The 23,695-nt window shown below is 37.1% G+C and overlaps 1 protein-coding gene across 3 annotated transcripts in view; it reads right to left on the bottom strand.

Moving 5' to 3' along the window:
* Positions 1 to 23,695, bottom strand: part of LOC103761058 (cytochrome c oxidase assembly protein COX16 homolog, mitochondrial) — a 45,510-nt gene that overhangs the window by 572 nt on the left and 21,243 nt on the right. For all 3 annotated transcript variants that reach the window (XR_001921974.2, XM_018083020.2, XM_029964320.1), the window contains one exon: positions 14,545 to 14,607. Coding sequence is in view for 2 of the 3 variants with exons in the window: in XM_018083020.2 (XP_017938509.1) it covers positions 14,545 to 14,607 (63 nt within the window). In the remaining variant the exon portion in view is untranslated. The remainder of the gene's footprint in view (positions 1 to 14,544; positions 14,608 to 23,695) is intronic.

Below are 23,695 nucleotides of genomic sequence, written 5' to 3'. Positions count from 1 at the left end.
CACGACTGAAGATATCTTGTATTCCCTTTCTCCCTTCTCACCTTGTTTTCCAGATCTATTCTTCAACTGCAAGTCTGCCAAACACTGAAGTAGTATGAGTGATAACTATTGTTATAGCTAATACAGAAGAATAGCAATTAGTGACCTCAGGTATCCTGTCAGCACAAATATGAAGCAGAGGCAAATACAGAGAGACAGCAACAGTGCAAACTCCTTCAATCCATGTGGTTTTAACTTGTGAGAGGTGTGCAGTGCTTTCTGCTGACTAGTTTCCCATGGCACCCAGCCATTGCAGACAGGTCTCTTACTAAGTCATACATCAGATAACTGACTGAACTGTCAGATACTCAGAAACTCTAGATTTAATTTCCTCCTTGCCTATTCCTATCATCCCCACTCAGAACTACCAACAACTTTAGTATTTATCTAGACTTAGAGGCACACAAAAGCAAATAACAGGGGCCCTCCTGACCTCACCTACCAAGTGCTGCAGTTGAAGAACACAAACATCCACTGCATCTTCACAGCCCAACTGGCAGAGGCATGGAAGTCCCTTCCCAGCAGACACAGACCTCAAGTCTCATTGCACACGATGGGGAGACTGAGGGTCTGCACCACTGCCAGAATCAGGGCTGTTCTACATGTTCTACAGAACAGATCAACACTGCATACCATCAATGCAGTGTGATTTAAACCTCTGATTTGTGATCAGGGCCTCATCTCAGCAAATGCTGTAAAAACATACCAGAAGATACTTAACCCTGCCCTGAGCCTGTGGTCTAATTTTCCTACTGTCAATCATTCAAATAAATGGCAAACATTGAGGGACTTGAATAATAGTTGCAGAATAATTCAACAGTTATAACAAAATAGACCTGCTGCTACTAGTTCATGTTATGTAAAAGTTTCCTGCCACTTCTACAGCTAAGGAAATTGCAATGAGGTTAGTCAGATATCAAAAGAAATTAGGCAACAATCTACAGAAGATATATGAGAACACATGCACAAACACAGCAGACTTTCACAAGGTAGGAGCAACTGAACTATTTTGTACAGTAGAGTTGGCATAGGTCTTTCTGTAGAATTGTCTTGACTATTTTATACATCTTATGCTTAGCTGGTACTTCTTTCAACTGGAAAGGATCTGAGCTGACACGGGAGGAGGGAGGAGAAAGGTACTCATCATCCCATGCAACAGTGACTATCCTCTTTGATTGCAAATTCAGAATTTAACATCTGATTCTAATGGAAGCTTCAAGGAAACTACATTGAAGATAACATGTGCTTTAACAGAAGGGAAACATACTGATTTTATTAAACTCAAAGGTATCACACAGCTGTGAGGATCTAAACTATTCCCAAAGGTGTTCAGTTCCCAAAGTCTGAACAAGAATCAACTTTTGAAATAAGTACAAAACTTGTGGTATCTAAAGATAGGCTACATAAAGAAGTCTATCAAAAGAGACATGCATACTGGAGATCCTTACCAAAAGTTCATATTATTTTGCCCCTGAAACTTCACAAAGGCTTGTTAGAGAGGAGGTTTGTCCAAAACAGGAATCATTTCCAAACTATACTATCTAAACAAACCAGAAAGTATCTTGGTAGTTTCCAACAGAAATCATAAAGGTACCTAGAAAACACACTGTGATATACTGATAGAATAAAACCACCACGGGCTTGTACAGTGAATGGCATTTTCTGAAAAGACAAATAAGATCTACTGATCAATTAAAATACAAAGAAATAAAGATTCTAATGCACACACAGACTGTATTTTTATTTTTTAATTCTCATTATATTTATAGAGATCATTCACATTTTGTGTCATATATAAACACTGTGTAATGTCTTACTGGAATTCAAAAAGAAAGCAGCTCCCTTACTGGCATGTGACAGCATCTGCAAAAATTAGTAGCTTATGGGACAGGTATCAGTCATCAGAAGGCAGAATGATTAGACATTCCAATTTTCTGAACTGATGCTATCTGATTTTGGAATAATAGAGGACTCCTGTTACATGCGGACAAGCTTAAGGAGGAGTATAACTGCTGAAAGGGGACCTGAAAATCTGTTCTGCAATGCTTTCAAACTTCATAGCTATTTTCACATATGTGAAACCTGTGCTGGTTTTGTCTGGAGTGGAGTTAATTTTCTTTATAGTAGTTAGTATGCAGCTATGATGGATTTGTGCTGAAAACAGTGTTGGTAGCACAGAGATGTTTTCCTTACTGCTGAGCAGTGCTCACACAGCACCAAGGCCTTTTCTGCTTCTCTCCCCACCTGCCAGTGAGCTGGGGGTGCTCAAGAGAGGACATGGCTGGGACAGCTGACCCCAACTGACCACAGGGATATCCCACACCATATGGCATCATGCTCAGCATATAAAGCTGGGGTAAGAAGAAGGAACAGGGGGACATTCAGAGTAATGGAGTTTGTCTTTCAAAGCCACCATTACAGATGACAGAGCCCTGCTTTCCTGGGGATGGCTGAACATCTGCCTGCCCATGGGAAGTGGTGAATGAATTCCTTGTTTTGCTTTGCTTACACACGTGACTTTTGCTTTACCTTTTAAACTGTCTTTATCTCAAGCCATGAGTTTTCTCACTTTTACCCCTCCGATTCTCTCTCCCATCCCATGGCGGGGGAGTGAGGGAGCGGCTGCGTGGAGCTTAGTTGCTGGCTGGGGTTAAACCAGGACAGTACCTCACACACAGCTGAATAAAACCAGTGACCTTTTTGCTTGGTCACTGACATGAAAATTCATACAACAGCATCACCCTATAATAAATGGCTACATTAGATGTAGGCTAAAGACATGTACATAGCTTCATTTTAAATTCATTTTAGTGCTGAGACTAAGACCAGATCGGCAGTCCTTCTATCAATTAGGTGCAGCACAAGCTGCAAAGTTACAGAGGTCCTTCAGTTTGCCTGATCTGTTCAGTGAGAATTCAGACAAGCAGCTAGTTCTGCTCTCAGATGAAGTCAACATCTTTCATTCTATGTCGCTGGGTCTTTTTAAGTTCTTATTTTATTTCTTTTTTTCATTTTAGCCACCTGGACTCTGCCTACCTAACTTTATAAAGACATCACATAAAGATCTTTAACTAATTCCAGCTTTTACTAAACTGAAAATCATATGAATTTGAAGTCTAAAATGCAAAAAACCTTTTTCTCCCAATTCAAATGCACTAAATAGTAAATCATTGGAGACTACAATGAAATGTAATCAGATCAGATCAGTACCACTTTTCCTGCTTGTCTCAAATAGCCCAAAGGATATTGAAAATTAGCTGTTTAAAGTAAGATCAGTATAGTCCATTAACTCTACTGATTCACTCCCTAAATCAGCTAAACTGCCTCTTAAGAGTACAGGACTGACAGAAGCTGTAAATTCAAGAAAAAAAAGCAGTTATGCAGACAAGCACTATGAAAAAGAAAAATATGTTCAACTGTTTGCCACACTTGACTTTTAAGACTTTTGTTAAATAGCTTGACTTGTGCAAAGATATCAGTGAGGACACAAAGAGACCTTCACTTCTTAATTGCTGGTTCAAATGCCTGGCTTAAGTAGAAGTCATAATCCTCCGTCAGCCTTAAAATAAAATAAAATTTAAAAAAGAGTTTGAATGCTACTCTTGCAGGATAGTCTTCATGCCGCAATACACAAACTGAAGTATGCAGAAATTCATTTTGAGCTCTTACTGCTCAGGCTGAGTTAATTCAAGGTGGCCACTTGCAAAAAATGTTTGGCTTTATTCTCAGTTTCTCATATGTGAAAGGAGGGATAAGAGAACCGTGTTTACTTTACAGCTTGATGTAATAAATTCTGTGATGCACACCACAGAAATAAATGGCTCTAATTCAGAGAGACAATTATTTCCCATCATTATAATAAGAACACCCATTTGTAGACAGAAGATGAGCCAAGGCAGTGTCCCTTTCAACTCAGAATATTCTGGGACTCTGTGAAAGAATTAAACCAATTGAATAGTCTGTTTTTGCAAAGGTGTCAAAACAGCTTATAGAGACAAAAGGTATATCGAGGAGCTCTATGATGATATGTAGATGCAGAGGTACAGAATTAAGGCTAACACTGAATCTGCTGTCTTGTGCATGACTGAAAATCTTAAGTTCATCATCACACTGAAATGGCCTTATTTTTACAACTCCTTCCCAGAGCCACTTTTTTGATATCTCATTTGCTTAATATAAACTTAATGTTACTTACTTTGTTTAAGGAAGTGACATAATTTAATATCTGCAATTAGTGATTTAATAATCTGTGATTTAACAGCCAATGATTAGTGATTTAATCCTCAGATTAAAAAGAAGTGTTTTATTCCAACCAGAGAATGTTTAGTTTTATGTTATTAGTATACGAGCAAGTTAGCAAGCAGCACACTATGGCCAGAATAAAATATTTTTTGTTTATTAAGGGAAGAAATGGGGGAGGGTTTTTGCTTCTAAGCATCCAGTGAGCTGCTTCTCTTTTTGGCTTTGCTGAAGACTGGCAAACACCACAATGATGAAACCAACAGAGGTTCTGTTGCTTACTTCAGTGGGATCCACTACTATTCATCTATGGCACAATTAATTAATCTGTGGTAAACTGGTTTAAGAGATTCTTTCCCCATGGGTTATTTTCCCTTTAATTATGCCGATTCAACATTACGTGGGGCTGTGCTCCCATCACAAAAACAAAATAATTTAGAAAACAAATTCATACGGTTTATGAACAAATCCTATATAAGTATAGGACTGTGCAAACACACTAACTGGCACAGCTGAAGGAATCATGAGGTGGAGAGAGAAGTGAAACATCCTAAAGTGACTATGTTGTAAAAGATGTGTATCAAAGAACAGCACTGCCAATTTTTCTGTGCAAGGTTTTCCCAATATGAAGCACAAGAGCAGAACTTGCCTCCATCTAAGAGGTGTCATAGAGTTTAATTAACGTTCACAGTGCTCTTCTATTGTTTTGTGTGAAGGTGCTACAGTAATACAAATTGCTGACAAAACTAAACAATTATATCACTCAATTAAAATGACATGATTATACAGCCTTGAATTTTTAACGTAACAGAATATAACATTAGACAGACTTGCATCAGGAATTAAGCTTTGCCATGATTTCCTCCTAATTTACAAGCAGTTTTCCTTTTTAAAATTAAGAATCTCTTAAAAACCACCGTGAATCTCAGAGGATAACCCAGTGCCATTTATAGATTACACCTGCAGATCACCTAACATGGACTTCTCATTCCAAAAGATCTGCAAGCTTTATTGGTAAAGTCAGCAGAACTCATGTATGCATCATTTACTTTTGGCATATCTTCTTAAGCAAAAATAAAACTCAGAAAGATCCAACATAAATAATAGCATGAATACAACAGTACAACTTCAAGATCAAACATCTGAAATTCAGCAAATTCCACTTTTAATTAAGAATGAAGTACACTTAGGATAGTTTTCATTTCCCTTGTATACGAAAGTTTTATTAAGCTATGGTTATTGTGCCCCAGAAAGAGAAGTGCTGGTTACCAAGATTTATCTTGAAATTTACAACTAGGGAGACCTAGCCAAGTCAACAGGACCAAGGAATTTCCCAAGTCTGACTGCTTGATCCTGCTAACTTTGTATCATACTAAACTTTTTAAAGGTATGTCCTAGTTACTGCAGCACAACTCTCTAAAAGAGGAGCAGCCAGGGACAGACTTTTAGGATGTTTGCAGCATTTTTTTCAACTATATAAAGATGAACTTGACTGAAGGGGATGTGTGATCTTTAACAGTGCAGGAGATCAGTAAGAGCAAAAAATGACAGTTCTGTTGCTGCTAGAAAGAGCATACAGATTTCCACAGCGTGTCCCTATCTGGAGCTCATAAAATCCTCCCAACAACATAGAAAAGGTTTATTTCAAACATCTTCCTAGGAATACTTGAAGTGTGGACAATTTCTTTACTTTCTGTATATAAAATCTGGCACAGTATGTCCTTCTAATACAGATAAAAAGATACTCTAAGATACTCTAATAAAAAAAAGAATGAGGTGTACCAGCATCAAAAAGTATTAGAAACATGAGTCACACATGATGTTTTTTCTTCTGAAGGGATCTGAAAAGCAAGCTTTTGCAGATTTCTTATGTGAGAAGGAAAAGCTGTGATGAATAGCACAGCGAAAGGCCAAGAGATTACCACAACAAGAAATTATCAGTTTCCACTGCGGAATTACTAACAGTAGAGTGTGAGCATAAGAAAAGAAACAACTAGAGAAGGTTTACAACAACAGTGTCAAATTAAACTTAAATCCATGCCATTAAGTAATCACTCTAAAGTAACCACACCCCTTCAAATCAGCAGTCAACTTCACTAAGCAATCCCGCTGAACTGGCGAGTTAAATCTTCTGCCTCGCACATGCTCCCCCTCTACTCTGGTCTCATTTAGTACAGGTAACAGTCACACAGAGTTAGCGTAGTTTTAAGACTTTTGTTTCTCATCTACACTTTCCTGCTCATTTTCCACTCATCTCTCTTCCAGAACTTGCTTTTCAATTTATATGTTGAAACAGAATGCTTTTCTCTGTGGAGAAACTATGATTTTGGATAAATGTTAACAGGACAACTTCAAACCTTTCAGCCATAAATAGTTTTTCAGTAACATCAATGGCTACTGTTAGATTTGTGCTGTTGGGCAAATTTCTCACAGGAAAAAAAATCCTCCTGTTTCTTCTTTGTGGCTAACATCCCCTGTCTATTTGATGAGGATAGTAATAGGAGTGTTAGTGCCCCACTATATTGCCAGTGACAGTAAAGCTACTTCTCAGCAATACTGCTGAATGTACAGTACACATAAATGGTGAATAACTCTTTTGTTCTATCAAAACCAACAGGTCTTCAAATCAGAAAGACTTCCATCTGAGAAAGACCAAGGCTAAATTTTTACAAGAGTGAAGAGGGGAGTTTTAGAAGTTAAGGTCTGGGGTCTTTCTAAAGTTGGAAGATATTTTGGGTTTGAACTGCATTGTGCTTAAAGACTATTTATGTTATGAAACAAGTAGTAGACTCTTAATCTTTTGTAATTAAAACAGAGTTAACCTGTAACCTTTTGAAAATAAAGCATATGTCCGGAATTATTTTGGGGATCAGCAATACTCACAGGATGTACCTAATGTCAAAGTGATGTATGCAATATGGTGATTCAAACACCAGATACAGGAACTGAACTGGTACAAACTGGACTAGTGGTCTGGCTATTAACCATGATGGTAGAGAGCATGCACAACAAGGAAAGTTCAAAAATTTAACCAAGAGGAAGACCTTAAGCTTTCATCTGAAGACCCTCAAAGAAGACCCTCTGGATGATAATGCGCACGTGCAAGGAGGCGGAAAGCCATGTAGATGAGTTCCGAGAAATAATTAGCTTAAACCTGACCATTCCAAGAAATGTAATTAATATGAATACTGTAAATGTATATAATACGCATTCACCGTTCCAACAGGTGCACGTTAGGAGGAGATATCCCTCGTGCTGCCTGGTGCCAGAATAAAGAGAATACCTTGCTTAATGACACTCTGTGGTCACTGAGTTTCTTTGCTTCAGTTAGAGCCATAAGATGGCAGAGAGGGGCACTGGCTCTCCAAGGACTTAAGGGGAAGATGCTACGAACAAGATGGGTTATTATATATTGAATTGCCAACAGCATTTCCCTCAGCCTTTGAACTTCTTTGAACAGCTATACCTGGGCAAAACTGAAGTCTTACCAGGCACATGATGAAGTCAGGGGTTGAATTTGGGAACTTTTTCCATCCAACTTTAAGAACTTTGATTATTTAGCCAAAAAGTATGCAAACTCTACGGTCAGCCTCCCTAAGCATCTCACATCTCATTTTTCTGTATGATCAGTGAGCTTGTTAGGACAGGCATTGACCCATTCTCTGACAGTAACCTGCTATAGCAGAGTACATTTTTATAATATAGTTTGAACATTAAATAACAATAGGTAACAATAATTTGAGAAGCAAGGAACATGCAAGAATTGTATAATAATCTTTTAAAGCATTTCACATTTAGATTTCATTGTCCATGTGGGCATCATCTGGAATTACACTGGCAGTCACAAAATTTTCCAGATAGTGTTTGTGAAATTGGCCAAGAAAAAAAAAAAGTTAAAAAGTAAGAAAAACAAACTGGATGATATTGTTGCAAAAAGTTGTTTTGCATGGTTGCAGAGACAAGACCTTCTTTTAAAACAATATGTTTTGCTGTATCCTGTTCAGAGGCGGCCAATGAAAGGAATGTATACAGCTTCAGCTGTGTAGCTAAATTCCCATACACTATACTAAAGTTACTTCAGATATTTCATACCAAAGATCCAACAGTTCCCCACTGGGGGCCCATTACTGTGACAGAAGTGCTTAACGTTTCCACCCAGTCATCTGCATAAGAAGATGTTCCCAATACTGCCTGGTAGAAGCTAGCAACATCCCTTAGGACAATAAATTAAAGAATTCAGCCATCCTGTGTGGATACAACTCTCTACTCAAACTTTTGGGTTTTTTGTGAATGAGACAACACACAGTGTTGGCCCTAACATGGTAAGAGCTGGTCAGTTCCTCTGGGATTAAAAAAAAATCATATAGGAAACACAAGCAGAAGAGAGAGCAGAAATGGTGATGAGATTATTTATAATACGCATTTGTGTGTCCCGATCATGTTTGCTGTCTGACTCCACTGTTAATCACCTCACCTCGTTTTCCATCTATGAAAAGTCAATGTCTTCTTATGGGATAAGAAAAGCACAAATGCAACATATATGAAAGAAACAGCTCACAGTTACAGAAAATCCTGTGCAAAGAGATGACCAGGAAAGAATTTACAGGACTATTAATAGAGATGAATTCTAGAAATAAGACCAGTAAAAAGCAATACCCTATGAACTTTCCTTTGAAGGCTGTCTTTTTTCCTGCAAGAAGGCTTTTCCACCATGAACTCTTCCTGTGCTATGCCCATCACCAAATTCTACTTCTTGCGTTTCTCTATGAAAAACTATGAACGTAGTTTATACTTCAAACATACTGAACTATGGCACACAAAACTTTTCAGATGTCAAGAATAAAAGGTCCAGACTACAGCTTGGCTACGGACTGTACATATGCTCAGAATAAAATGCCTAGCACAAACTGTTTTAACTAAAATCCTTTCCCATGGCAGTTTCCATTAATGATAAAATAACACCACTTTGTCCTTCTCTACAAAACATTAAGTGTTAAACACTCACAGTGAAATAAAAACAATCTAGACCATTTTACATGTGAATAAACTGAAATGCAAGAAACTCAGCTTGTCCCAAACACAACCTGGTGGGCATTTGGATTCTACTGTCTAGGCTGGACAATGCAACAAGAAGAGAGCATGGAAGTATCTCTTAGTGTCGTAACAGGAGGGATGTTTACCTAACATCTTAGTCAGCTCTCCAACAGCTCAAGACATTTAGCCACTAGTATCTTCACAGACAGTGAAGTAAATCAATTCAATACACTAATCTGTTAATTCTTAACAACAAAATCAGTAATCCTCAATTACTGATAACTATAACAATAAGATAGTTGCAAATTTCACCTACTGACATTCAGGAATTACTTTCTTTCTAGAGTACTCCTGATGTCCACACACTTGGACGCATCTATTTGATAACAAAAATTACCATGTTATTACACTGTCAGTTTCCTGAAATTTCCTCTGTTCTGCTGGCACCAGAATGCCTGAAGTCAAATGAGCATTAAGTGGCTTGAATCTTTTTAAGTAAGGTCTATTCAAATTCTTCTTTTAAGACAGTAAATAAAGAGGTTATATTCACAAGAAACCTCTCCATATATCTGCTTTTAATTTTTGAACTGTCCTCAACATATATTTTAACGCTGCAATTACAATACTTTTGCTGTAATTCTCAGGACAAATCATTACAAAACTTCTGTCCAGATCTGATGTTGAACTTTTGTGATTATCGAATTATAAGGAACAAAACCTGATCAACGTTTATGCACTTAGTCAAGAAAGCAGCACTCTTTGGTATGACCATTCACAATGAATTATGTCATACTGAGTCCAATAGCTTACAACTAGTTGAAGGAAAACTTTAAAAAGTTTTACAGTTTTGATATTCTGAAAGACAGAGGACCCATTTTCCTAGCTGTTGTGTTCAAATAATGTTCCCATCTATCAATAATGGACCTTACTTCTAATTTTAGTATCATTTCTGCAATAAAAAAATCTTCAATAGCTATCACTTTCTCCTTATGAACGTATTTATAAGTAAGTAACATTCTTTTTGGTATTTTTAAAAATACTTAAATCTTTAAGTTTCTTTTAAGGCCTTTTCTCTAGCCCTAAGTTAATACAGTCAGCCTGTTCTGCAACCTAATCCATTCGTAAACCCTTGTTCAAGATATGGACACCAAAAGTTGAACCAGTGTTTCAGCTTCATCAGTGCCACACTCAGAAGTAAAATCACCTGTTCCTACATCTACCATTCCTCTTTATATTCATACACTGAATACCACAGTAGAAGATCAAGTTGAATTATTCAGTCACTGACTCCTAAGTCTTTTCCAGAGTTGCTGCTTTCCATAACACAGTCCAATCTGGCCTGAAAAATAAATAGCTTTGGCAACTTTAAAAGGTACTTTGCACATTTAATGGGCCCAGCTTACCAAGTAACATGAACAGTTCTCTGTCCCTGCCTTGTCATACATATACTATTGCAATACTTTCGTGTCACTTGCACGTTAGTAAGGACTTTACAACTTCTGTAATATCTTTATACTGAAAAAAGTACTCAATATTGCCTAGATACACCTCAAATCTCACAGAACACTTCATAGTATCACCTTCCTACCCAATAATGATTCCCAGAGAACCATCAATCCCAGACTGAAATTTTCAGCAGCCACTGAAGTCTTCCAAGCATATTCTTGGAACTCACCTATAAACCATGAGAGTCTAGTAGATATTAAATAACATCTTGTTTAGTTATTAAAGAGTTTGGAAGTTCATCTGATTCAAATACAAAGGACTTTTTTCTATTAAAAAAATACAGATGTATTTCTTCAATGTTGTTACTTTGCCAACAGTTACTCATGATTTCACATCCTCATTATTTTATTCTTTATGGTTTGCTGCAACACCATTCTCTTACCCATACCCTTGTCAGCTTACTTATCAGACAGCTCTGATGCCCTTAGCATCTTGTGTCAACCTTCTCTGCTTTATAACTTCTCATTTACTGTTTCCATAGCAATCCCTCACATTTTTATTTATTGTGATATTTTTTCCTCTACTTTCACTTGCTATTGGTTCCCACTGGATATCATGTATTTGATACAAACTTAAAGGATTTTCCCATTGTAAAAGTTTAATAAATTCATAAGGATGTTTTTATTTGCTAGAAAACCCTTTAACAACAATTCTATATTTTGGGGTCAGATGTAACTGAGGCCATATTTTCTAGTGTTTACTAAACCATTAATTTCACAGAAGTACAGCAACCAAGTGCTAGGATAAGGAATGTTATTTTGAGACTGCATTAAACCAATGAAGAGGAATGTACTGTGATTGTTGAACAACTACAAGAATGTTTTCAACTCAATCAGTTTATTTGTCTCCCTTTTTTAAACTGTATTTTTTGTGCTTTCAAATAAAATACTCTATCCTTTTGTCACAGGTCAAACACTTGACATTTTTTCAGTGTGTTCTACAAGGCCCCAGCTCAGCAGCAGAACTGCAATCACATTAGTACCAGTGTCACTAGTGGACAGAACCATGATTTATTAGGCAAAGGGGAAGAGCAAGGACTAATTGGTCACACGAGGACACAGAAGTGTGTGAGAGGAATGCATAAACAATGGAGAATGCATGCAAAGGTAGTTTGCTCCTCTGGCATAGCCCAAGGCACAAGATAAATGGCATTATTAACAGATCTGAGATATAAGAAATGCAGCATGAATTACACATGTAAATTCTTCCTTCCTCAAAATAGTATCCTGACCAGAAACACTCCTGCATGAAATAAAGTAAATTTTGTATAGCTTGAGAAGAGATAATTTAGTAAACTAGAAGGTAAGAAAATGTCTTTATTTTGATTTCTTCACAGTAAATTGATTAAGTCTGTCATTACAACTTTTTACATCACCACCCCCCCACTGGAGACAAAAAGCATACTTCAACATGTCTAAAATACCAGAAATGTCTTTATCTTTTGCAATACATCCATAAGGGCATATGTATGCTTATAAAAGAAATTATGACATCCTAGAGGAATTCAGTATGTATTCAATATGTACATTTCTGTCATCATCATCATCATCATCATGGCTGGGCTTCGTGAACGAAGATTTGGGAAGGACTCTACCCATATTTGCTACAAGCACGCTGGTGGGACTTGTACATTTCTGTAAGGTATTTTTAAAAATCTTAGGGAGAGCCAAAGGACATTTGCATGTATCAGGCAATCATGATTCAAAAGTGTGGTATCCTCAGTAACAGCTGCATACATAATGCTAATAATATTTTAAAATAAAGCTTTACATATCAAAACAGGAACTTTTTTTTAACTGCCCTTGATCTCTTATCACACCATATTTAGTAACAGCCACCCATGTAATCCTTCAGTGTGAGCTAGATATTGAATTAGAAGATGTTCTTAAGTGTATTTTGGACAAGTCAGAAAAATACAGAAAGGAAAAAAGTCCACCCAAAAATCCCCTAGTCTGGAACAGACAGGGTCCACAAGAAACTACTCTCCTAAATGTCAGCTGTAACTCAGTGATTGGTTAGATTCTGTCCACCAGAACACAGAGGTAACATTGACTTAAAATGTCACACAGGGTGGAGCGGTGAAGCATGTGCGGGACTGCTGGTAGCTTCACAAGTCTCACTGAAGATAGAAATTAATATGCCTAGTGCTTGCAAGTTGGTTCCTATAGTATATATTGATATTGGAGTTCAAAACAATAATCCAAATCTATTTTCATTATGGGGAAATGCAAATCCATTTGATTTGTTGAACTCGTCTGCCCTCTATAACACCCAAGCACTACTCTGGAAGAATCTTGGTCTGGGAACTCTCTGCAGTTTAGATTAAGAAAAAAACAAGATTGCTTCTCTCATTTCTGTGCATCAGAAAGGAGTCTCATTATCCAAGTAGGCTTATAATATATTGTTATGTCAGATGTATTTTATTACCATTGATTTATCCATAAAGCTAATGCAATTATGGTTATTTAAATATTATCCTTCAACTATTTACTTATCTTCTGAAGAGAAAGTAAGGCATATCTGAATACAGATCAGTTGATTTTGAGGTTAGGTATTGAGTTTGAGATCTGGTTCTTTTTGCTGCTTGTGGTTCTTTTTACTTTTTGTTCCACATAAATAAATCAGAGCAGCCTTACAGTATATTGAATGGAAAGTGAGGGACACAATAATCCCAGAGGCAATCAGAACCTAATGGATCTGTAAGTTTTGAGTCTCCATTCGAACTTTCCATCTTTTTATTCCCTACACCACAAACCGTAGTTCTTCATAGCAGGGGGACAGCCCAAAAGTGTTTGCAATAATGGTAAAAACTAGCAGGTATACAGATATTTTGTGAAATTAGGCATGCAAAAATACAGAAATCACAGAAGAGTAATATGATAGTAACGATTTATTATCAAGACCACATTCTGTCCTCTGGAGACCTAAATACGAGAACAATGGGTGCTATCAAGATCTTCAAAGGCTTGTCACAGGAATGTGGTAAGGGAAGAAAACAAAAACCTGTGTTCAGCAAAAGGACCATAGAGATAGATAAAGTGTTAGCAGGACATTTGATTCAATTAATTTTAGAACATTAAAAATTATCTTAAATAGCTTTATCCTTTGTTTCTGGTTCAAGGGAGGTTTTTTTCCAGTTTTTCTAACATGGCTTTTTGTAGACCTGAAGATTTATGAAACTCTGGATATTAAACTGGTCAGAACAGACATCTTGGAGGTCAGTAATGTTCAAAGAAAATGCAGTGTTAAGGAAACTTGAGTGAAATATTTCTCTATAAAATTTTCTGAAACCATGTAAAAAGAATGACAGTTGTTTGAAAGATGCACATAAATTTCAGAAGCAAGAAATAACAGAAAGCATATCATGCACATTGCTCTGTAATTTGGTCTAAAGATCATCAAAACTCATGCGGCAGAAGTGTTGACATATGTGCACACACATTCTAAGGCCAACATCAGCTCTACATTTATAAACTAGGTTAACCACAGAAAGAGTGGAATTTATTTGTACCACTGCACTGGACATCAAAGTGAAGCTGTGTTCAGAAAGAAGCATTATGTGTTCAAAAACCTTTCTTTACATAAAAACCTTGTTTTTATTGGACATCAGTGAGTTAAAGGCAGATGGCTGATCTAATTTTAGTTAGGGACAGATACAACCCACCAGCGGCCAGGGTATTCAAGGGTACCCAAGGTTATGAGCCCCAAGCAACAAATTTATTTTACCTCATATTCAGATTCCAGTGTCACAGTGTTCTGTTTCAATTTTTCTTTCAAAGCTGGATCAACCTGAAAGACAAACAAAAATACAGCAAAAATGCTTGCTGTTAAAATTATTTTTTTAAAAGAAATCTTAAAATATACTAAATATTGGTACATGTAAACCCTCCTCTCCTCTAAATCAGTTTATGTGCCATTTGTTCAGATACCAGAATGATAAACACAGCACAAGAACTGGGCTAAAAAGAGAGAGGTCAACAGCCAAACTTTTAAACTCAAAAAAGTTTTAACTGTTTTAACTCAAAATTTTTAACTGTAGCCCTGCACTTGCATTACCTTAGATACTTCAATCTGTATCTGTTTAGCTTGAAACTGTCAAACTAAACAAAGCTTAAATAAATGAAACAAGTGCAAGAAAGAGAAAATTGTGATCACATTACATATTTTACTCCTGAACGCTGAGTTCAGTGAATACAATATTTTCTGGTTTTCAAAGCCAAAGCATGAGTTGAATTTCCAATTTTCTGGTGAACACACAGCTCTTTCCTCGTTTTGATTCTTTCCTGACAGTGCTGGTGATTCCTGCCACCTTTCAGAGAAGTTTATTCAAAGAACAAATCCAGGAACAGACATGTCAATGAAGCACAGCAGATGCATTTCACGTTTTAACTTCTTCTGAGCCTGGAAGAAGTGATGTTCATCCCTCCCTCTGCTAAGTAACAGCTGTCTCCCACAGGCCCAAGAGTAGAAGCAAAGGAGAAAAAGATAATTAGCATTCTTCACACTTAGAGAAAGTGTTTTATGTTCTTCTCAAACAGACATCAGCCACATACACAGTAATCAGACATAGTCTTTAGGCAAATTAATTAAAATACTGAATAAATCCACCATGAGAGAACAATCTCATTTTTAGATCTTAAAAACCAAAACAGATGTGTAAGGAAACTGGTAATGTGTGTAGTTGTACATCCCTGGTACAGTAGTCCAACTATGACTAATGCAATGAAGAAAAGTTGTTATTCTTAATTTGCTCTTTCTTGACCTGGGCTCAGTTGACAAGGACTCGGTTACCCTTATCACAACCAACATCTATAAGCAGCCTAGAAAACAGAAAGGAGGGAATTCATGTAACAGAATCTGCCTGGTCAGAATATGCCTGGTCCATAAGAAGATCCACATTCAGACTGACCCCTAAAACAAGCTCCTAATCATCAGAGGTACTTAAAATACACACCTACTATCTGTATTGATGGGAATTGCTCTGAAGAATTTCCCTAGGCCATAATGTTCCCCTTGATTACAGACACTGCCTGCTAGTTAGCATGCAGCCTGTGAGACCTCAGTTCCTAAGGATGGATGCTCAGACAGGCAAGTCTAACAGCATCTGTGCATGGCCAGAGGTTTGATTTCTCCATCTCATCAGCGATCTGGCCATAGAAATATACACATTTGCAACCTCCAGACTCATTACACTTGGGAACTAAGCCAAAATATCTAAAATGGTTAATGTTTGTACCGGATACAGCTCCCACCTTCTTCATAATTAAAAAAGATCTGTAAAACAAGATAGTGTCTCTGCACTGGCCCTCTATATCAAATAAAAAAATGAAATGCTACATCTCTGCCTTGGCATTCAAGGTCTCTGTAGAATTGCCCCTCATTAAAGATGGATTGCTTCTCTCCCGTGACCATGACCTCCAACAACAGCCATGCTTCATTAGAACAACGAACCCATCCATCACATGTGCAGAAATGCAAAGTCCGGGCAGCCAGACAGGCTTTGAAGCTTGCTTTCATAGAGAGAAGAGTGATCATGGACCTCACTGTATTCAGAACTAAATGCAAACACTATTTGTTATGCTTTGTGTTCTCGCAGTGCACGTATGGACAAGGGGAAGTAAATGCTCCAGCAAGTAAAGATGCAATAGTTTGATTTCATCCTACATTTTCCCTTCATTTAATAATGAGGCACGCAAAATAACATGGTTGGAGCAGCACATTTACCTAATTAACCACAGCCAGAATTCAACTTACAAAGACAGTTCAATATCCCCATTATCAAGTTCTATTTTAGCAATTTTTACTGTGCTTGTTTAATGTGTGGTGTTTGCATGGCCACATTTGTGTGAGGTAAAGGCAAACAAGCAGTGAAGTTACTGCTGCTTCCTCTCCCTTCCAGCTCCTTGTATCTTCAGACCTTTTCATGTCTTTGTTCTCCTCGGCCTGCAGAAAAGGAGAAGACTAGCAAAACTGAAACACAGCATTCCAATTTGATTCTGTAGCTTTAGTATTAACGAAAATGCAGAAATGAAGGAAGTTAGCTGAAATTTCTTTAGAAAAATGCCCTGTAAATGTGAAAGGAACAGAAACTGCTGCTTCTTTAGAAGCCAGAATTTTATTCGGCAAATTAACTTACCAAATAAGACTAGTTAAACCCTGACTTGAGGGTAAACTACATACACATCTTAAGTCCACTTTTGCTCCAAGTCCCACAAAAAAAAAAATAAAAAAAGGGAGCAAGTACGTATTTTCTCTTATCATTACCTTTTCTGTTTCCTGTATACTACTTACCACACATAATAATTTAAACATACTTGACTCCACAGAACTGTTGATCCACTTGCACATTCTAATACCCTGATTGCAAATCCCTGCTTTTCAGCCACCAAATGGAGACAGATGGGTTACAAGTTGTTTTAGGAATCAGTATCGCAGTTGAGAAAAACTGTATTATAAAGTTCTGTTTCCACTGTGTGTGTAAGATGCTGCACTATCTTTGAAACATCACAAGAACAAAAAAAAGGAAAACAGAACGATGCTATTTTCATTCTGAAAATGCAGATAAACATCAATATGAGTCACAATCACAGATGATAACAAGGGAACACTTAAAGTGGGGGCAGAGCCAGGAAAGTGCCCATGCCAAAGCAGCAGCTCTTTTGTATTACACATCTGCTGCAAGATCCAAATACAAACACATACATTTTGCTTCCATGATGACTGCTATGCCAACACACATACTGCCAAATGAGCTAGAAGTATTCACCTATGTACTGGCAAATGAATCATCAGCTAAATTATGGATACAAATCTGTACTAGTAAATATGATGAGGGCAGCAGACAAAGCCCAAATGCCATAATAGCCTGACAGTGTCCTCTGCACCATTATTTAAGAGACAGGAGGGAACAGAAAACAATATCCCTTTACACTAGAGAACTCCACCTTGTTCGGCAAAATCTCAGATGCTCCCTAAAGATGCATTTAAATTCAAACTTTGTCTCTAAATATGGAATTCAAAGATGTGTGCATCTATAATTACAGCATAACTTCACATTAAATTCTTACTGAAAGACTACTGAAATACTTGAAGCAAGTATTTTGTGAGATGCTGTCTGCAAGGCTTTGAAACCAATACTGTAAATACAATTTTTCAAGGCTTTACTTCTTTTTTTTCTGAGGTGAAGGTTTGGGTTTTTTCCCTTTGTAGCAATTGCAGCAAAAATGAATGAAACACTAAGAGTAACTTGCATTATACAGGTTTATTTCATATTCCATCAACTGAAAGGGCAAGGGCAAGTGCAATACAGAAAAATCCCAAAAAGGGTTTAAGAACACAGTTTTCAAATTAGAATTTTGGCCCATTTCACACTCCTACTGTTCCTTCAAACCTACCCTTACTTAACTTCAAAAGGTTCCCAAAGAAACAGACTTAAAAAAAAAATTCTTAGATGGTTAAAAGTAATAGATGTTAAGCACAGATATATTCTTAGAAACCTTTGTAGGCAGCTACTTGAGGCTGTAACTACCTAAAAACCTTCTAAAATGTGGCTGCCACTTCTCATTTTAAGGCTGACATTTCAGTTTTTCAATTAGAACCTAGACAGAATTTCTAGGTGGAAGAAACAGTGCACCTTGGGGTGCAGACAAGGGGCATCATTACATAGCAAAGCAGGAATACCTGGTGCTTGCAGCCCCTACCAAATCAGGTACTCCTGCAGTGCACTGTGAGAAACTGTACACTCATTTCAAAAAAGGGAATTTTTTTGTCTGTGACACAAGTATTTCTGGTTATAAATCTAAATGTCCTGCTACTAAGAAAAATTTTCCAGCTAACAATGTTGTATTGATCCTCAGTGACCACAGTTCATTTTGGCTCAGAAGTAAATAATATAGTCAGATGGTGACTGTGAAATTTGTAAATGTCACTAACTTTACCTCCATGGTAAGGAAAGGATAGCTCTTCTGCAAGGGAGCACAAAGAACACCATCACCATCCCTTTTGAAGCTCAGAGAGACAGAATACCTCTCCTTATGGGGATGGACTGAGAGCACTGGGGTTGTTCAGCCTGGAGAAGAGAAGGCTCTGGGGAAACCTTATTCTGGCCTTTCAGTGCTTAAAGGGGTCTTATAAGAAAGATAGGGACAAACCCTTTAGCAATGCCTGTAGCAATAGGACAAGGGCTAATGGTTTTAAACTAAAAGAGGGTAGATTTAGACAAAGTATAAGAAAGAAGTTTTTTACAATGAGGAAGGTGAGACACTGGCACAGGTTGCCCAGGGAGGTGGTGGATGTCTCATCCCTGGAGACATTCAAAGTCAGGTTGGACAGAGCGCTGAGCAACCTGATCTAGTTGAAGATGTCCCTGCTCATTGCAAGGGGTTGGTCTAGATGACTTTTAAAAGTCCCTTCCACCTCAAACTATTCTATGATTCTATGAAACATGGGAATACAAAGCAGATTAGCAGTGTCACTCCTGTTCAGCATTCAGAGAGGAGGAGCAAGTTGATTCACATTCTGATTTTCAGGGTAACATACCAGCTGTCCGCAGTACACGTATGCCTCGATTCATGACTCAAACAGTCCACTTTCACAAGCAGTCTTTCTATGCTGTAGCCATTATTATTTATTTGTCCATGTACTATTTGTAGCCTTGGGCTTTAGAGCAAACCAAGTCTTGAAAATATTACATCTTGTAAAATTATGGCTTCAGTTACTACACAAGGAAACAGTCAGGAGACAACCACATCATGAGAAGAGGACTGTGCTTTTAACAGTCTCCTCTCACATAAGTCTGTGCAGCACAGTGTATACTTGTGTCCAGAGACTGGCATGTACTGACCAAATATTTGTATGCCAAAGTCTTACAGAACTTTCCCTCTAGCAAGCATTTCCAGAAAGTGGTAGAAGATGTTTCTACTCTAAAATCAGTTCGTTATTTTTACTAAAACATGAGTTTCTGTTCCTACCCTATCCTCCACAAAATAACATCCCACTGAGAATGATTTCAGCTTTTACTTTGGAAATGGGAGAAGATGATGGCCCGAATTTAATGAATGTGAATTAAGCTTTTTTATTTTTTCATCTGCTCCCACCAGCATAAATACACAGGACACAATTTTCCTGCAGTATTCACAATACAGAGTCCACAAAATGACTGTTTATATGAAATTCTTCAATTTGTTCTCCCCACCCATTTTTTAAACTTAGAGTAAACCAGAATCACCAGTTCTAGCTCTCCCACTAGAGTATCTTATTTAAAAACATTTATCATATGCCTAACTCCTCAAAATGGAAAATCAGCAATCTTGCTGATCAGTCAACTTTAATCTTCCTCGAGAAGGCTCCCATAAATTGCTACAAAAGTCTGTGTCATAAATATTCTAAGTTCTGGTTTATGAGCAGAGTGAGAAGCTGTAGACAGGAGAGGATAAATCCCAGGACTCAGGAAATGCAGTGTTAAGCTACAGCCAAGCTGAGTGCCATTCTACTCCAGTGTAAACTACAGCCAAGCTGAGTGCCATTCTACTCAAGAAATTAAAGGAACAAAGCTTGTAAAGGTTGTAATGTACAATGACGACTGTACTTATGCCAAACTCTCTGGCATACAGTCTTAGGTAACAGAGAAGGGCAAGGCAAAACATACCATTTTTGTGCAACTTCAGTCACAACAATCCTTTAACTACATTACTTAAAATATTTAATACACAAACAACACTTACATAAGGCTACTTTCTTCCCTGTGAGGGTGGTGAGGCACTGAAATAGGCTTCCCAGAGAAGCTGTGGATGCCCCATTCCCATATGTGTTCAAAGCCAGGTTGCATAGGACTTTTAACAACCTGGTCTAATGGAAACTGTTCCTGCCCATGGTCAGGGGTTGGAACAGAACGATCTTTAACATCCCTTCCAACAATTCTATGACTCTGCTGATTCTGTACTGCACAGGACAGGATCCAAGGATATCGCCTGGATAGGAATGCTTATGAAGAGTGGGGAGACAGCTGAGACTAGATATAAACCCTAGCTTTGTGTCCTTTGACTTTTCCTATGATCTGCATAGAACACAGACAGTTAAAAAAAATCTCATCCAGCCTCTGACAGAAATCGATGCAGACATTTCCAAAGGAGCAATATGAAATGTTGTTACAGCAGCAGTTTCCAGAGTTACAGTACACAGTGCACCAGTGATCTCTCAAAATCCAAATCTTCTACTTGCTTCCAGATTGATCAAAAAAAGACCTACAATCCCAAACTCTGGACCAATCTCTTTTCATGTTATAATACCATGGGAAATGCAATTAAGTTAAAGGCTAATATGAAGACCTATCCATCCCATACTTCAGCAAGCATTTAAGCATATCTAGATTTCTCATATATAAGGTCATGAAAACTGACAAAGATTCTAGATTTTTCAGTTTTAAGAAGAAAGTACTCAATCAATTTTTGTATGCTTTCACATCCAGCTTGATTTTCACGTACATATTCATTTATTTGATTTATAAAACATAAATTAGTTCCGTAAACCTTGGTTCTCAGTATGCTAGCATGGATTTAATTTCACAGTAAAATTCAGCACAAAAAATGTTCTTTTTTGTACTAAAAAAAAAAAAGGGTGTGAATTTGTGATGCCAGTATTTAGGGAGAAAAAATACCAAAAAACTTTTGTCCTCTAAAAAGAAGATACTTAATACATTGAAATAATCCAAAATTCAACTTCTGAATGCAAATCGAGCAGAGTTGCATCTTTTTAATCATATTTTTCAAAGATTGCTTTTTAATGACTATGTACCCACTATGCAAGTTAAACCTGGAAAATTACTGCAAGCATAGCTTGAGTTTTTCCTTATGGCTCCCTTAGTCATATCCTAGCCTTGCACAGAATCAACCTCTTTGTATGAACCCTGAAAAACAGAAAGGTCACTTAAATGTCTGTTCAAAGCAAGTAACTTCAAGAGAGAAATCGTGAATTGGCAGTTGAAGCCAGCATGCAAGCAGTCTGTGTTCCTCTCATCCTAATCTTTTCAGTGCTGTACTAGCAGACAGAATAGCATTGGAGAGGGTGTCCTCTTTTGTTCTGTACTTCAGCAGAAATACCTATGTTCAGATGCTCACTGACTGTTTCATTAGGCTCATCTGTAAACTATTCCTGGCCACAACCCCACTTTAACAATATAGTGAAACCAAAGGCACATAGAGTACCTAAACCAGTTCAGAAACAAAAGGAATTCATTTAAAGGGAAAAGTCTAACTATCTCATAGGAGACTAAACCTTCAATACAAGCACTGACGATCCAATAAAATAACACCAAAAAATGCTCAAAAAACCCCTAAAACAATCAACTTTCTCATGTAGGCACAGAATAGTCTGATTGTTTAAATGTAATATAAACACATAATACAGTTACAAGAATGCACAAGCACACTTACAGATTAGGAATACTTTTCTTAATTGAAGTTAAATATGTACAAATAGATATGCTTTTTTTCCTTCTCTAAGTATGTAAGTTAATGCCTAAGCCCTGTCTTGAGCCATGTGAAAATATATTTGCTACCCTCATACAAACAACCTCAGTTTCCACAACCCAAAAGCAAGAAAATAAACATTAATATTTTTCTCACTGAAAAAAATTAAGAATATAAAACAATACCAAAAAGTCTGCTGGTTTTAACCCTAAAAATAATTTAAATTATGTTTTAAAATTTTATTTTGATTTACAGCACGTACCTCAGAAATTTATTGAATACTGAAACAGATTTTGACTTTTTAATGTCTTATTGCACAGAAAAAATTTTTAGAATTCAGTGTGAATTTATGAAAATTGTTTTCGGTGCTCTGAAACGGCATTTCTACAAATAAATTACTACCAAGTTCTAGTAAGTGTCACCCTAAATCTGCATTTGTTAAATGAATTAACACTTCTCATTCTATATTGCATAATGCATTTAAGTAAAAATACTTTCCACACTGACATCTAGTGAAGTTTTATAGTAAGAAGAAAAAGGCTATTCTAATACTTTGCACTTACAGAAAGCTTTTAATATTCCAAATTACTTGTATTTTAAATTACTAGGATTTGCAACACACTTGTACATCATGCACTACTTTCTTCTGAAAGATATTTTGCCACTGATCTGGGGACTGGGACCCCAGGACTTCTGCTTGTGCTTCAATCTGCTGACACCATGGCTACTGGCTTCAAAAGATGAATCTGGAAAGCTAAATGTTTTCTGGTGTTTGAGGGAGGTGTTGGGAAAAACAGCTGGATATTAAATTATGTTTTGGCTAAAAGCTGCTTGAAGCTAAGTTATACACACTTGTAATCACTTCAATTGCAAGGCAAAAATACCAGTAATTAATTGTGGCAATGTGACAGGATTTAAATAAACCAAACAGAAATCTTGGTAGTATATAAAATGTAAATATCTGAAAGTTGTCAACATTTTATGTACTGAAATTAGTTCCATCAGAATGAGATTCTCCAGTTAATAACCTTCTCTTCATCTGAATCTAGTCTTGACAACAGAAACACCATCAAGAATTAAAAAATGGGAAAATGGCTTCTGTTTAAACCAAGGAACTCTTAACTGTATTTTGTATTTCATCACAAAAAAGCTCAGTAACCTGAGGTAAAGCTGCCAGATGTTCAGGTTTCTCCCTATTTCCTCCCTGCATTCCTACTATGCCCCTCAAAATTCTGTCCTGGAAAAACAAAAACAAACAAAAAAAGGACAAATTTGGCCATTTGCCTGCAATTTACAGATGCTGGGCAACATAGTCAGGTGGTAGCTCTAATGTGGCTGCTTGATGCTTGGAAAATCTGGACAATGTATATCCACCATTTAGGATTCACAGTCTTTGGCCATCTCAGAGCGAG

This window comes from Manacus vitellinus, unplaced genomic scaffold (assembly GCF_001715985.3).
Source record: "Manacus vitellinus isolate BGI_N305 unplaced genomic scaffold, ASM171598v3 scaffold_6_pilon, whole genome shotgun sequence".
NCBI classification, from domain to species: domain Eukaryota; kingdom Metazoa; phylum Chordata; class Aves; order Passeriformes; family Pipridae; genus Manacus; species Manacus vitellinus.
This window is presented reverse-complemented; position numbering and strand designations above follow the sequence as displayed.